Here is a 16,578-nt window from a genome sequence, read left to right as displayed (position 1 = left end):
GCATCTTGCATGAGGCAAGACCCAAATTCGGAGTGAACATTTTTAACTCAAATCTTTGCTTCTGGGGGTCCCTGGAAAAAGGGCCAAATACATATCATTTTGGGGGTCCTTGACATGGGACTTGACTCATGCTAGATGCAGAATAGATACACGCCCCCTCGACTTGAAAATGTTTCTTCTTCTCATCTCTCATGACGCCCCCCCCCCCCAAACATAAAAAATAAAACTCCCTCACCAACATGGCGGAAAACGCAAGTCAAGGCCCTCGCATCACGCCAATGACCAATCACACACTCCCCGGGGAGCACTTCCGGTAGCGTTTCCTGTCAGTGTTTGTAAACTGAGGAAAAAATTGGAACTGCGACAAGAAATATTAATCTTCGGAACTCAAACGATCGAAAGGTAAACGGACATTTTTTTCAGTGCAGCCTCTTGTGACGCTTTTCGTGCGACGCGGTGTGTGGATTAGAACTGTTTGTTTAGACTTTTTAACGCAACGGGAGTAGTGGTGTTTTGTCGTCGGCGCTCAAAGCGCACGCCCTGCATGGCTGTTGTTGTGTTGTCTGGGGCGGGGGGTGGGGGTTCAGGACACCCAGGAGACTTTACCAAGCTCCACTAGCTAGCTAGCCGTTAGCTTTTTATGTTCAAACTCAAAGTACAGTGACTCCTTCCCCAATAAGACCATCCGCTGAAGAGCCAAATCGCGATATATCTATCGTACACAGCTCGATATACACGGCCATTGTAATCGCTCTGCTCACATGGCTCCGTTTTAGTCAATAAAGCTAACTTGGCCAGAGATGCTAAATTGTGCCAACAGGGCACAACCATTCAGCCACGTTTGTCATCTGTAGTAGCTGACGCTTAGGATGCAAATCATTCCAATTCTTCAATGGTGGAACTTGTTTTGGGATGATCGGAGGCACGGATCAGTGTCGTTGATTTTCTTCAAACATAACAGTAACACAACAATATGCTTTCATTGCTTTGGTCCGCACCAGTTGTGTTGAATTCAGTTGTAAACAGTTCACACAAACCTAGTGTTGTTCTCACATTCGAAATACCCGCAGTGGTGTTTTTATATGTAACGTATTTGATTGATACAATCTAGTGTAAAGTAAACATGCTTTTTATTCTTTTCCTAATTTCTACACAGGCATGTGTAGGCCTGCCTTGGCCATATATTGTGAAATGTGAACTGTATGTTTATAATGCTTCTTCATGACATTTTCATCTCCACCCTGATTCCACCACCAAGAATCTTACAGACCATTACCATACTGCTTTTTAGACTCATGAAACCTGCCTTTAGCCTTTGAAGTTGCATTAATATAGCTTTATTTTATTACAATGCCATTTTTTTGTTATCAAGTTAGTTTTGTCTCTTACTTATAACTACCAAATGTTGTGCGAGACTTGTTCACGTTGGTTTTTATCACACTGTCAGAGATGGTCATGTGGGCTTCACATCTGCTATACAATTACAATACCAGTGGTTCTCAAACTTTTTAATTTCAAGGACCACCATAAAATGGAACCAATTCCAAGGGTCCATTTGGAATCTCGTAAAGGAATGATTAAAGGGAACTGTTAAGGAATTAGGAAGCGGAATTGTAAAACTCCTAAAGGATCCCAACACTAATCACTCACAACGTGTGCATTCTTGTTTATGGTTCATCCTCTCCATCTACTTTATTTTGTCAATTTTTTTGTTAGCATTCTTTCCTGACTCTTGTGGTTTCTGTCAAACTATGGGAACAGTTGGCATGCACCAAACCATTGGGGCTCTATACAAGCCTGATAAACTGTAGCACGTGTTAATCCCTAAATTTACAATTCTATTCAAATAATACAATTGATGACTTATTATAACTAAACAAAATGTTCTGGCATCCCAGTAAGTGATGCCAACATGTAGAAAATGATAGTCTTCACATTGTCATACCTCTACTTTCAGGCTTTGGCCCCTGATGATTTGGTTGGGTGTCGTGACGTCTCTTGTGTCACTCCCTGATCCTGAGTGAAGCCCCCTCTGTTCCCCCTCAAACACACACGCATTCAAACCACGGCGATGACCCACCATTCCAACAGCAATGTTCGAGACCATATGAAATGGGTCAGTGGAACTATCTTCATCTCTAGAATCGCCTTCATAGTTTTAGTCTTTGTGGTTTCAGTCCTGAGCCAGATTGCCCTGACTCCTTTTCACTGAGAGCAACCCCAATGACAACCCCAGCCCTGTCCCTGGTCTGACCATTTTTGTGTTTGTGTGCCGCTAGGCTGGGTTGCTGGGCTGTGAAGCAGTGCTGTCCAGCATGGCACTGATGCAGGCCAACAACATACCAGGCCAGAAGAAGATGATGTCATCTTTGGGCCAGGGGCAGAGGGACAGCCCTGATAACCACCAGTCTCACCCTCAACACAGCCACGGTCACCAAGGTCACCACAGCCATCAGCCCCACCACAGCCACATGGGCCATCCCCCAGCAGGGAGCTGTCCTCCGTTGGTGAGAGAGAGACCCAGAGCACCATACTTGCATGCATGCCACAAGTGACTCTTTATTCTGCATGTGGGAGATTTTGCCGGCTCAATCAATAACATGTCATTTCACATTCCTTTGTATTCATTAACACGAGAATAGACAAATTAAGGCAGCCTAACTTAAATTAACATGAAGTTAGGCATAACTTGCATAACTGAATACAGAATGACTTTGTTACTTGCTTGTCTTTGCTTTGAAATGAATCGTGAAACAACAGTCCCATTGATATAAACACTAATGACTGAGTAATACTTGGTTACATGCCGTGTCGTGCACCTAAAATAGCCGATCTACATGCTTCACAAATCACGATGTGTTGTATGCTTGTAAATCAGCTATTTGTGACATGAATCGCCTGTTGGCATCCAAGTATAAATCAGGCTCAACTCTCTGACACTGCACTACTCTTTCACCCAACAGCTAATCCGAAAGGATGGCGATTACCACTCCTCAAGGCTGATGGATCAAAAGGACATGCAGGCCAACCAGAATATGCAACCTAAGAAAAAGCACAAGAAATCAGGGATCCCTAATATGAACAAGGTCAAAGAGAAGGTCGAGGTAAGGAGCGTTTGTAATGCCATGAAAAGGAAAATGCACAATGCATAAAGCATAATTTGTATTTTGTCACACAATAGGTTACTGAAAATAACAATACAACTTAGTTCTAACACTAAATTCTTTTTAGCCGATGATTCCACACCCACACCCACACCCACACCCTCACCCTCAGATGGACATGGATGATGACAACTCACTGAAAGTGCAGAAGAATTTCATCTGCGATCACTGCTACGTTGCCTTCCGAAGCAGCTATCACCTCAAGCGACATATACTCACCCATACAGGTATATATATATTATTATAATGTACCACTCTATTTATCACAGCTGCAATCCGTAAGATTTATGGCCTTCCTAGGATTCGAAATTGAGCTTCAGGCAATACCACTTGTCAACCAGTAGTGTTCCTGAACTTGAATACAGGGTAGACATTTCTCAGTAGAAGAGCAGTGTTTAGTTTATTAGAAAAGCATTAACCTACAGTTACCTAACAAGGATAACACTGAAAGAGCCCTTTCCCAGTAAACCTTTACATTTGAAGAGACACACAGCAGTACTGTAATCTAAATACGATACCACCTCCAAACACTGCAGATGTGTTATTTATATAATACTCTACGGAACAGATTGGTTAAAATAGCATTTTATTCACAACAAATAAGTTACAGATTCTGCTTTATTATTAGTGAGTTGCAGATTTATTATTAGGGAGTTATTTCTATGACCATGCCTCTCTGAACATCAGATATCGCAAGTATTTACAAAATCCAGCTGATTTTTTCTTTTTAAAGGTGTATTCAGTGATAATAAAAAAGTGGCCGGGGGTCATCTTGTCTCTTACTGGCCTTACAGCGTGGAAATTTTTAGTTTTTTATAGATTCTTTTACACCATTATAATGTTCTCGTTTTGATCATTAGACCCAATCACTGAATATCGGTAGGCCTACGTCTCCAGGATATGTATGATACTGATTTACTACGAGACTGTGGCATTTTATGAGTTCAGTGGTTTACAATCTAGGCATTTAGCAGACGTTCTTAATTCAGAGCGACTGTGGTTCTCAAAACTTTTATTTTGACTATCATAACTAAACATCATAACATAACTACAGCCTGATTGGTCGAGAACTGGCTGGCCACCACTGAAAACGGAATCTAGCTATGCTTGCAACACGGGCCATGGTGGAAGTCCTTAGATGGTCAGCACACATTCTAGTGAAGAGAATGATTGGAAAATGTACCAATTATATTTTTATTTGAATGAAATACAATCATTGAATATACCTTTAACGATCAATAATTCTATTGTGATTGTCCCCAGGGGAGAAACCATTCGCTTGTGACGCGTGTGACATGCGGTTTATTCAGCGCTACCACCTGGACAGACACAAGAATGTTCATAGCCAGGGTCAGTCTTGCCAGGGTGACCTAGGATTCCACTTGATTCCACCAGATTAGCTCTATAAATATGATATCTCATCCAGCCACTGCAGATGTGTCATTTATATCAGGGGTTCCCAAACTTTTTTGTCTCCCGGCACCCCATGAATATTTTTTTAATCCGAGGCACCCCTACATAATAATTTTCACTCCCAGCACCTTATATTTATAGCATATCGTCGTCGTCAGGTGGAAACCTTGTATGTCATTCGTTTTGTATAAGTATTTATCATCTATAAAATGTACTAAACTAGTGAAAACAGCAGATCTACAAGCACACAACGCCTCGCGTGTGCTTGTAGATTGGCTGTTTTCACTAGTTTTGTGCGACGGTCTTGTATGATGAAGCAGGGCAAAAGACGTACACATTTGAAACTTGGAGATACGAGGTTTCTGCCCGTCAGTGACTATTTTAGTGATTATGTTGCGAGGAAAACGTTGAGATAATAGCCATTTTGGTTAGAAATTACTGAAAATAACTTTGTACTTCAAGTTTAAAATGATACTAAAATAATATTTTGTCCAAATAAATTCCAAATATTATCAAATGATCTCGCGGCACCCCTGGACTGCTGTCACGGCACCCCAGAGTGCCCCGTCACCCACTTTGAAAACCCCTGCTCTACGAAACAGATTGGTTAAAATGGCATTTTATTCACACAAATAAGTTACGGATTGCAGCTTTATTATTTAGGGAGTTATTTCTATGACCGTGACTTTCTGAACATCAGGTATCGCAAGTGTTTAAAAAAATCCAGATGACTTTTCTTTTTAACGATCAATAATTCTATTGTGATTGTCCCCAGGGGAGAAACCATTTGCTTGTGACGCCTGTGACATGCGGTTTATTCAGCGCTACCACCTGGACAGACACAAGAGAGTTCATAGCGGAGAGAAACCCTACCAGTGTGATCGCTGTCATCAAGTGAGTCACCTGTTCTGCCTGTCTTACTAAAACCTCATACTTTTAAAACCATTAAAAGTGGGAAAGCATCTGTCATTTTAGATTATTTTAGCGTTGGCTATTCAAAAATAGCAGACTTACAAGCTTGTACATAGCTCTGCTGATTTTGAAGATTTTTGAAAAGGCATTTGTACAATCAGACTTATGGGTCAATGGGTTACAGCAGGGGTTTGCAACGTTTTCAGACCAAGGACCCCTTTTTTGAGAGAGAGATGAAGCAGGGACCCCCACAACCTTTTCATAGATTCCATATAGTTTCATTGTTTGACAGCACAATCACAGGGGTTAAAGTTCTCAGTCCTGGCATTACCTCTATAAAATGATGGATTGGCACACACAGATTCAGTGAAGGCAGTTCAGAACTTCAGGAATAAACCCCACATATTGGTGTGCACTGTGTGCGGCGTGTTTCAGAAATCACATATTGGGACATGGTCTGAAAAAAAATGTCAGTCTTAGGATTTTTTTGTTGGCTTTAACCCCTGCAATCATCAGTGTATTTTGGATTCAAGTAAATTGGTGTTTTCAGATATTTAACCACTTGAACCGTCAATACTTAATAAACCTGACCTTTCACTATGTACTATGTAATAGCCAAAGTTCTCAGAATATGGACGCTACTTAATAAACCTGACCTTTCACTATGTACTTAGTCTGCTCTTTTTCCCCTCTACACCAAAGCTCTTTGACGAAAATAGCCAAAGTTCTCAGAATGTGGACGCTAGGGTTCAAGTGGTTAATATAAAAAAGTTGCTATCACACGAAGACCCCTGGGTTACAGAATTTCGTACATTTTTATGGCTACCAAAACAAACCGCAAATTTCCTTCCATTTCCAGAACTTCTCGCGGACTGACAGGCTGCTGAGGCACCGTCGGCTGTGTACGGTCGGCATGGCCAAGGAGGAGAATCAGAACCAGCAGTCGTGCTGTGACAGTCGAGCGTCGGGGTACTCCCAGGACCCCCCCGCCCACACAGCCTCCTGGAGCCCCCTACAGCCTGCCAACAACCGCCTGACTGTCTGACCCGCCGCCCGCTGCTGGCCCTCTGCAGAGAAACCCCACAGACAGTCCTGAGCGCAATAACGCCACATACTGGAGTTCCAACGGTACTGCAGCAGTCAGTGGAGCCTGGCCCAGAGACAAACCAAACATTAGTTTTGCTGTTCCTCTTTTTTCTTTTTATATTTGTTTTTCTCGTTACATTCATTGTACAGGCAAGAAGTGGAGGGACCAATACAAGGTGGGTGGGATCTTGTGACAACGGATTGTGTTACTATGGCAATAATTGCAACGCACACATCTAGCTTTTTCCGGACAAGTTGCAGGGAATTAATTTTTACTACAAGCTGTGGACATATCATACAGCCCAGTGTGTTTTCGGTCCACTATGCGTCCTGTTTAATTTCTTTTACCGTTCAAGCATTCTGAGGCAGATCACCACACGGCAGTACCCACGAGGCAAACTGCACACCCCCAGCATCTCATGGAAAAGAACTTCATCTGAAGGATATTGTTGAATGCACAGACCCATCATGGCCTTCCAGTGTTCAAGTCCTGCTCATTATGGTTTCCTCAGCCCACTAATAGTGTGTACCAAGCTAGTGCTGTTTAGTTAGTGATTGAATGGCTGGGACAGATACGGTTTTGGGTCTATACTGCCTCGAGGGCAGCAGTCAACACTTATATAGTAAGTCTTTTGTGCTTAATATATCTAAGATTATTTTTTTTTAAATATGCTTTTACTAGATAACACTGGTGTAAACATGTTTAGTGGGGACTATTACAGAATGAACTTTCCAGTCCGAAAGGAATTGCATTTTGCTAATATTGAGGCAAATACCCAATCTTTTTTTCTTTTTTGTAATCTTAAATCTATTATTCTGCCTCACTTTAAATCAGTAAATGATGTCAGTGATGTTAGAATAGATGAATACCCCGAGAAATATTGGCTTGTTTTAATGTTGTAAAAAAAAAATACATTTAGATTAGAGATCCATTTAGTCATGGCAGTTTTTTGAAGAGATTTTACTGGCAGGTTGCTTCTGTAATAACCCCTTGATTATACAACATTTGTTCTTGTTTCTCTTATTTGTTTCTGTCTCAGTATTAGTAGGTTCCCCTATTTAGTATCACGTCCACCTGTCAAATGTGTTTCCAGTGTGGGAAAGATAAATGAGCTATCAGCCATGTTTCCACACACAGACCTGGGTCAAAATGTCAATAAGGCATATGAAATTCTTTTTTACCTGTGACTGGAATAATTTGCTTATAGACTCCAGCCCAAACATGCAGATTATTTTGGGCCATTTTCACGCACACGTATCAAGTGCATAAACCACTTGTACCCTAGTGTCCCTATTATGGGGGCGGACAGCGCGTTGTGAGCTTGTAGATCGACTATTTTTGGTGATGAGATTTGGTGTAGAGAGAGATACTAGTGGAACTAGCCCTGGGGGACCCCGGTCCACTAACTACTGTATATACTGTAGGGTTTAAAGGGGGTCCCTTTTAAACCCCTTCTGGTTCTGGGGTCATTCCAAGTGGTTACAACTCATTTTAATCAGAGACAAGCTCATGTAATTTGAATGATTTTTAATGGACCATCTGAAGAGGATAAGAGCAGACACTCAACCATATTTCAATTCAGACCCATTTTAACTGGTACACTGAGTATTTTTATTTCTACATTTCTGATTGAACATCTAGCCACTTCAGGGAAGATAAATGTACTCGTGGACATGGGTTCTGGTTCTTTCTCCCGCCTATGGGATGAACCAGAGGTGAGCTTTTCCACCGAGAACCGGAGTTGGTTCCGAACGGGAACCACAAAATCCTTGGTTCCTCTGGTTCAATCATGGTTCAATCTGGTGGAAACGCAAGCCAGTTCGCAAGAACGAACCAAGGTTCCAAGAAAGTTGGACCGGCACTGGTTGCCGGTGGAAAAGGCCCCATAGTGTCTTCTCACTCTATATTTAGGCCCTGACAGTGCCATTGATAAATAGACTTGTAAACACTGGATTTAAGAAGCTAGTTCAAGCGTAGAGGAGATGTCGGTTTTAACAGTTGTTACATGCTTAGAGTTTTATTGTAGACCAGTACATAATTTCTATCAGACTGTTTGGAGGTTGGAGCCCATTCTACTGCTTACGAAGTTAATATATACATTTGAAACTGTATTGGGGATAGCTGCCACTAGTAAAACTCTAGTGTAGCAGCCACAATTAGTCAATTTATTCTTTCGTTTTTCTTTATTTTGCATGCATTTGTGATCATAATTGGGGGATGTTGTATCCATTTCATTTTTTAAGAAAGTAATGTTTTTCATAAAAAGAAATCAGTTCCAGTTTTTGTAAAAGCGACTTTATTGTCAGTGTCATTTCACAGGTTATCGGAAGTCCATTTTGACCCAGTAAGTCACGATGTAGTGATTTAAGAGTTAGGGCCTCGAGCTTGAATAAAGATGTGTCTCTTTTTAAACAAGTGCATGATGCATTTCCTTTTTCAAGCTTGTTACAGGAACTCATATTTTCAAAATATACATGTTTTTATTTCTTTGTAACGCTTATTTCTAAGATCTCCTTTTGGATCTTGAGTCTGTTGCTTTTGGATTGCAGCTATTATTACAGCTTTAATTTCCCATAAAATTGGTAACGAGCATTTCTCAATACTGAGAGCAATGTTTCTAAACGTAACAGTTCTCTGCTGCTTTGCCCAACAGTTAATTTCACACTCAAAACTAACAACTGTGTACAGGACTCAAAAATAAATTTAAAACTCCCAACAAGAACACTAGCACTACTCTGCAATTAAACACAAACCTAAAAAATAAAACACTTCTGAAAATAAGCAATTTATTTGGGTGAACTACTCCTTTAACAATGCCAATGTGTGCTAACAGCAGGGATCTCCGTTACTGTATGGACACTGTCAGTCACAACAGAAACTGTTGCCTAACAAATGTTTGGGCACTCAGTCCACCCACCTGCCACAGACAAACAAATTGAACTTTATATAGTAGATACAGTATATGACTTGGAAAGCTGTAGTTACTGAATCCAAGTCAAAGCAATGGAAAGTGTTATTCCATTTGATCCTCATTCATTAAGCTAAATGTGAGGAGCTTTTTTTAAAAATGCACTCTGTGTTGATTAACACGTGTAGTCAATTGTATAAAAGTAAATTCTAAGGGGTTGCAGAGATGGACAGTACATTTTTTAGAAATTGTAATGCACTGGTTGGGTCAGCAGATGGCAGTCATGACCATGTGTGTTGCATAGTGTTGTTTCAGAGTTTAAAATGTGTTTTTCTTGTTGCTGATTTTGCAGAATACAGTTATCACAGAATACAGTTTTTTGTTTATTAATTCACATACAAGATAACATGAGCTTACTTATGTGTTAATTTCCTCATCAGCTTCACACAAAATAATCACACAAAAAGCAGTGCTTGCATCACAGGAGGGAAGTGAAAACCTGGTGAAAACAACTTTACCGATTATACTTAACGTGAGAGGTCTGTCTTATTTCAAACCCCAGAAGCCTGAGGGGTGTTAGTACTTCATAGCGGAGACAGAATACACCATATGAGATAAACAAGACATATTTTTCATGAATCATTTATTGATTTTAGACTTTACTTGGGATGAGTGGAAAATGTGGACTTTAGCCCTATATGACCTGGCTCACATTATATTGAACCTGCAATAAGGATAAGATCTTGATTCTAAGGCTGAAAATGATTTCTCTTTTTCTTTCTTAAAAAAAGGACACTTTTACTTCTATTCCAATATAGGCACAATGTAGTGCCCATTTGATGAATCCAAAAGGCGGCTGCACGATTGGTCTTCAACCAGACAAGATTCTCACGTCTCCAGCCTTCTCCGTTCCCTCCACTGGCTCCCAGTTGCTGCCCCCACAGTGTACAAAACAGAAAACACTGATGCTAGCCTTCAAAGTCTGATCGAACCCTACAACTCCTCCCGCTCAGATCTCAGATCAGCTAACACAGGGATGATGATTGAACCCTGGCTAAAAACCCCAGGACAACGATCCACATTGTCATTACCCTCCTGGCCCCCAAACTGTGGAATAAACTCCCCGGCCGTAACACTTAGAACAGTAGACTCCCTAGCTTCCACCGTGGTCTGAAGACTCACCTCTTGTTCAGACTTCACCTTAGCCCATAGCACTTACCGTAGCACTTGCCTACCCTCAATGACCATACCTATACATGTAATTGTCTCCACCAGCCGAAGGCTGAGGGAGAGTATGTTTTCCCCTCCGTCCGTGTGTCCGTCCGTCCGTCCGTCCGTGCGTGCGTGCGTGCGTCCGTGCGTCCTCGCAGTTTGTGAGCGCCAAATCTCAGTCGCCGTTGGCCCGGTCGCTGCCAAAGTGAGCACACACATTCCCTGGATGCCAATCTAGAACCTCTGCCCTAAATTTTTCAAATGGTCCTTTTCTAGCGCCAACTAGTGGCCGATGTTTGCTAAACACATTTCTGTGCACTACTCTTACAGATTTTGTCCAAAAATCCTACAAATCGGTAGGCAATATCTCGACAGTCATGTGATCGACACGGATCTGTCCGATTTTGCATATTCCATCCTGATTGGCTAAGATTGGCTTCCAAAGTTTGTGGGATTGAGCCGTTTTGAACAAAATGCCTCAAATCACAAACGCAAAGTGCAATTATCATGAAATCGCGCACACACGTTCCCACTAGGCCGAGGAAGAAATGCCACTTAATTTTTTTTAATAAGCCTCATGGTGGCGCTATAACAGCCCGATTTGTGGTTTTACCTATAACTCCACCGATCAGTTTCAAACTTTGTAAGCGCACTCCCTAGGGCCTAGAGGCTAAGGATAAACCTTTGCCCTGCATTTTCCACATCAGCCTTTTATAGCGCCACCTTTGGGCCAACTTATGTAAAACACATTTTTGGAGATTACTCCTTGAGATTTTATCCAAAAATCATGCAAATCGGTACACAGTATCTCTATAGTCATGTGATCAAGTCCGATCCGTCTGATATTTCACATTCCATCCTGATTGGCTAATATTAGCTTCCAAAATTTGCAGGATTGCTCCGTTTTTGAACAAAATGCCTCAAATCATCAACGCAGCTTGCGATTACCGTGACATTTGCCACACATATTCCCACTAGGTCAAGGAACAAATGCTACCTTTTTAACATTGTCCTGTTATAGCGCCACCAGCAGGTAGACTTTAGCAAAACACATTTTTGGAACACAATGCTTGAAATCATGCATGCAGCGTCCGATTGCCATGAAAGATCTAAGGTGAAGAACATATGCCACCCTTTTTACATTGGCCTATTATACAGTAGCACCACCAGGACGCACGGCCTGGTGGAGACCTGTGCTCGGAAGAGCACTGCTTCTAGTTATCTTTTTTTTTTTCTTTTTTTTTTTACTGAATAGGTGCTTGGTCTACCTACTGTACAGATCCTTCTAGAAAAATTAGAATATTTTGTGAAAAAGCATTGCAGATGCCCTAGCACCTCAAATCATAACCGACTTCGGAAACTTCCCACTGGACTTCAAGCAACTCTGACTTCAGAAGGTTGACATTTCTCTAATATAAATCCTTGTTTTGAGTGGTCTCGTGTAATATTGTAATATTTTGAAATATGGACTTTTGATATTCATGAGCTGTATGCCATAAAAATTCAAAACGTTAACAAAAAAAGGTTTGGAATAATTCACTGAATAGCCAATGTATCTAGAATATATGAAAGTTTCAAGAAATGTATGAAAGTTTCAAGAAATTTTACTTTTACACAATATTCACATTTTTCGAGAAGGATCTGCATGTCTTTCTTATTTTACTATTTCTATGCATTTGATGTATTTATACCTTGCTATTCTAAGCGCTCTGGATTAAGAGCGTCCGCTAAATGCCTAACTTGTAAATTGTACATTTTGTATATATGTTCATTTTGGTGTGAAATTACAGAATGATATCAAACACCCAATGCTACTACAAATGCCTGGCCAGGTCCAGTCTTGTTCAGGTTAATATGGTAGAAAGCTGTATTTGTATCGCTCCAATCACAGATACCCTTAACATCCTTGAGGGAAGGAAGAACGCACAACGCACATCCCTAAGTACACTGCACCCTCATTCCACCTGTAATTGATTTGGCATTAGTGTGTACAGTACTCCCTACTGTACACAGATCAAACCTAGCGCCTTCCCCATTTCTATTGACCAGTCCTTTAATTAAAGCTTCAGGATGGGCAGGATGAGATCAGCCTGAAGGCTGCTGGGAGTGTGCGCTTTGCCCCAGGGGAGACATCCCCTCCCTCTCCAACCTGATTTACAGCACCCACAGGCCCCCAGCACTTAACACTGGGCCGCCTTAAGTGAGGGAGATGGGGAGGAGAGCAGAGAGGGGGAGATGCCACTCCATCATCATACAGCGAGTGCTGAAATCATCTAGGTCTGAAATCACCTCGGCAAGACAGACTGGTTACAGAGTGGACCCAGAAGGAGAGCGTAGGAGTTCTGCCTGAACCACTGTCTGTGTCTGGCAGACTTTGTCAGGGTTAGCACGGCTCGCTCTCTCTCTCTCTCTCTCTGCAGACCGACAGAACTTAACTCTCTTCATAGACACATCTTCCGTCAGAGGCATACCGAGAAAACGAAAATAAGTGACTGACACTGAGATTTCCCGGGACAATCGCTTAATCTCAGCTGACTACACACAGCCCAGCCCAGTAATCTTATGAGTGGTTCAGAGGTTTACAAAAACAACCTCCTAGCAGCAGAGCCCCTCTGTCACTGGCCCGTGTTTGGATGCCCTCTGATCAAATGCCTCCCATACTCACATTGAATGATTGAAGGCCTCCCAACAATGGCTCCTTCTATCTTGCTCTCCCCGAGGTGTGGGAGCGCCTTTTCATCTCAGGCTTTGATTAATAAAGGAGTCATCGGCTGGGTGAAAGCAGCGATCTGCTCCCCGAACATCCATCATGGGTGTGACAGCCCACCTCACTGTGTTAATTAGCGGTGATATTTAAGCCGTCCGAAGCGTTCCATGGCCATCAGTGTGACAATGCTGCTCATCATTAAAATTTCAATTCCGCTGTCTTGGCTACTCCCATCTCTGTGGACAACCCCCCTGGTGTACACATATTCCTACACGGATGCATGCATGCATGCAGGTATTCCTTTAGAGTGTTTATAAAGTCACAAGGACAATATGAGCACAACAGTTGCCTTTCTCCAAAGGGAAAATAGGAAACTTGGTATCCAGATGAAAGTCAAATCTTCTTCCTCCTGCTTGCGAAAGGAATGATTTTTGCATAACAAGCAACCGAAGCAAGTATTTGTCATAAATCTGAAGTTCTCATCAAACCGGACCCCAAGCAGAAGTGTAAGAGCATTACTTATTAATGATGGCAAAACGCAAAATACTTTAATATGTTCTAATATTGGAGGCCATTACTCTGAAATGAATTATATATTATAAGTTATAATAACTGAAGCCTGCTCTGCATAAGGCTTCAGGCACAATACCACACCTCCACTATGAGAACTTCAGGACCAAGCAATCAGATGGAACCTGGGATATCAGTGAGCTTAGACTGCTCTCCTGGGACAGAACAGCATATAAGGGCCCTTTATCAAAAGGCAGCCATTTTACACACAACCCAGAGAGGACGGATAAAATGGCCCCCCAAATGAGATAATCTGGTATATCTTTATGTTGACTTAACTCCTTTGCTATTTGTTTTCCAATGATCAAAACATATGAATGCGTAGCTAGGTGTTCTGTCTCTTCTGCTGTACCAAGGGGCCGTCTGCCAACTAGTCTAGTCTTATAATGTCACTGATGATGAGGAATGTTCTCTGGTGTCAGGCTTCAATATGTCCCATATTTAGAGGTCTGCCAGTATTTTTCTAATTAGCACAACTCAAGAAGATTAATTAGCCGCTGCATATCATTCCCAATACTCAAAGGCAAAGCATCATGTTATTTCCTTGACTGAAGTAAAGGGTATGACAGCTACAATCTGACTGGTAACAAGGGAAAACAACATTTTACTTTGGCCTACTTACATAGTTATTAATTATTCCAGTAACATTTAAGTGTCAACAACACACTCCAGTTAAAACAGAATGCAAATGCAATTTTGCAACTTTAGTGTAAAAATTAAAAAGGTGCCGTATTATTGATGTTTTGTTACAAAAACCTGGTGACGCGCAGCTCGTCAAAGGAGAGTGAGAGAGTAAAGACTGGCGAGAGACTCAAGGGTCGAGTGCAAAAATGAAAGCAATGCCAAGAGCAGAGCATGACTGAAATTCTTAACACTGTAACAAGCCAAGCCCTGTCAGAGCACAGAGTTATTGGAAGGCCACCTTCTGAGTATTTGGACCCATTGTGTAAATTATTAACTTCTAAATTGAAATTAGTTTAAATTGAATTTTACACCAGTGAAAACAAAATGTACGTACTGAGATTGAGAAAAGACTTAAAGGACAACTCTGCCCTAAATAACATCTAGGCTCATTGTCCTACTTGTATTGATCCAAAAGTACTGTCCATGGGGTCTATTAGGCAGAAATGCCCCTGTTGTACAGTTTCCCAGCAGAACCCAGCAGCCCTCATAGCGAGTGGGAGCCTATAAGCCTATCGCTTTTACACTATTTGTTTGCGATCAAAAGTGGTTTCTTTTTTCATGAATGTGTTACTAGTTGTCATTACAAACACATTCATGCCTTGGTTGGCCCACACAAGCCAACACAATCTCATAAATCATGTTTTGAGGTGAGCATTCGGCACAACTTCCAATCAAAGTGACCGAAATGGCCAATCACAGCGCGTCTTTTCTGGGATTTGGCAAAACACATAACAGCATAGAGTCATGACGTCACTCGCTCATCCCCCGGTTCACAGAAGTAACTTCTCTATGGAGAATAACATTAAGTCATCTTAAAATCGTCTCATATAAGCATTGTGGTCCAAAAATAAACAAACAGTCTCCGCGATATTGTTGTGGAGGTGGCTCTGTTTGGTTAGTGATAGTCAGTCACTAATATTTGATACAGTCTGTTTCTGGCTAAAATGTAACTAATTCGGCGACAGTAACATTAGCGTTTTCTCACCATCAGTTGATTCTTTATATCCATATGAGTCAAACGATTCAGCGATACGAGTCAGCGATATGAAAGAAATCTATGGGAATTCAGAATGGGGGGGAACCAGGTAGGATGTGTAAATTACATCAAACTTCGGTGCTCTATCTATAACATCTATTTAGCAGAGTGTGGCGGCTTGTGTGGGACAATCAAGGCATGCATGTGTTTGTAATGACAACTAGTAACACATTCATGAAAGAAAAAGAAAAAAACACTTTTGACCATAACAAATAGTGTAAAAGTGATAGGCTTACAGGCTCCGTTCTGCTGGGGAAACATTTCTGTCTAATAGACCCCATGGACAGTAATTATGGATCAATATAAGTAGTAAAATGAGTGATGAATGATGTTATTTAGGGTGGAGTTGTCCTTTAAAGTCCAGATGCTAATACTTTCAGCACTGGCGTGTGAGGAGGACTCCTCACCCGGCCATCACATCCTCAACTCAAAGTAAGCAACGCGGAGAAGTATTGTGCATAGATCCAGCTCCGTTGGGGCAGCACCTCATTGTTGAGATTTATTTCGCCCAAGAGTCATCCACATTCCCCTTGACAGGATGGACACCCCGGCGCCCTGTAGACTGTGTAAAAATCACTTTCCAACAGAGGCGCGTTTAGCCCCGACAGATACATTAACATGCCGTGGCCTTATGCCACCCCATTAATCTACCGCTCGTAGGGACGCGCTGGGCCCAAGCTGCCTCTCCTGGGAGCGTCCGGCCGACCAACAACGATGGTCCCTCGGCGAGTGCCACCCCAGATTTCAACTCTGCACGCCTGTTTATCTACATAGCTCACTGAGAAACCTTGCAGGGTTCATAGGGATCTAACAATGTGCTCGGATCATCTCAGAGGTCACTAAGTAAATGGTGGGTCAAGGATATCGTCACAGTCGGGGCAGAAA

The 16,578-nt window shown here is 41.8% G+C and overlaps 1 protein-coding gene across 3 annotated transcripts; it reads left to right on the top strand.

The window, feature by feature from the left end:
- The first annotated feature begins 325 nt into the window (after positions 1-325).
- On the top strand, positions 326-10,746 carry znf740b (zinc finger protein 740b). Of its 3 annotated transcripts, XM_080734266.1 has the most exons (7): positions 326-402; positions 1,958-2,116; positions 2,280-2,507; positions 2,964-3,104; positions 3,232-3,391; positions 5,353-5,471; positions 6,349-10,746. In XM_080734266.1, exons 2-7 carry the CDS (start codon positions 2,072-2,074, stop codon positions 6,532-6,534), a joined length of 879 nt encoding a protein of 292 aa, XP_080590392.1. In that variant the 5' UTR covers positions 326-402; positions 1,958-2,071; the 3' UTR covers positions 6,535-10,746. The 3 variants fall into 3 exon arrangements, with proteins under 3 accessions (XP_080590392.1, XP_080590394.1, XP_080590393.1); XM_080734268.1 differs by lacking the exons at positions 5,353-5,471; positions 6,349-10,746 and adding an exon at positions 4,428-4,666; XM_080734267.1 differs by lacking the exon at positions 1,958-2,116 and having other exon boundaries at positions 332-402.
- Positions 10,747-16,578: the final 5,832 nt, after the last annotated feature.

This window comes from Nannobrachium achirus, assembly GCF_963921795.1.
Source record: "Nannobrachium achirus genome assembly, chromosome: 9".
NCBI classification, from domain to species: Eukaryota; Metazoa; Chordata; class Actinopteri; order Myctophiformes; family Myctophidae; genus Nannobrachium; species Nannobrachium achirus.
This window is presented reverse-complemented; position numbering and strand designations above follow the sequence as displayed.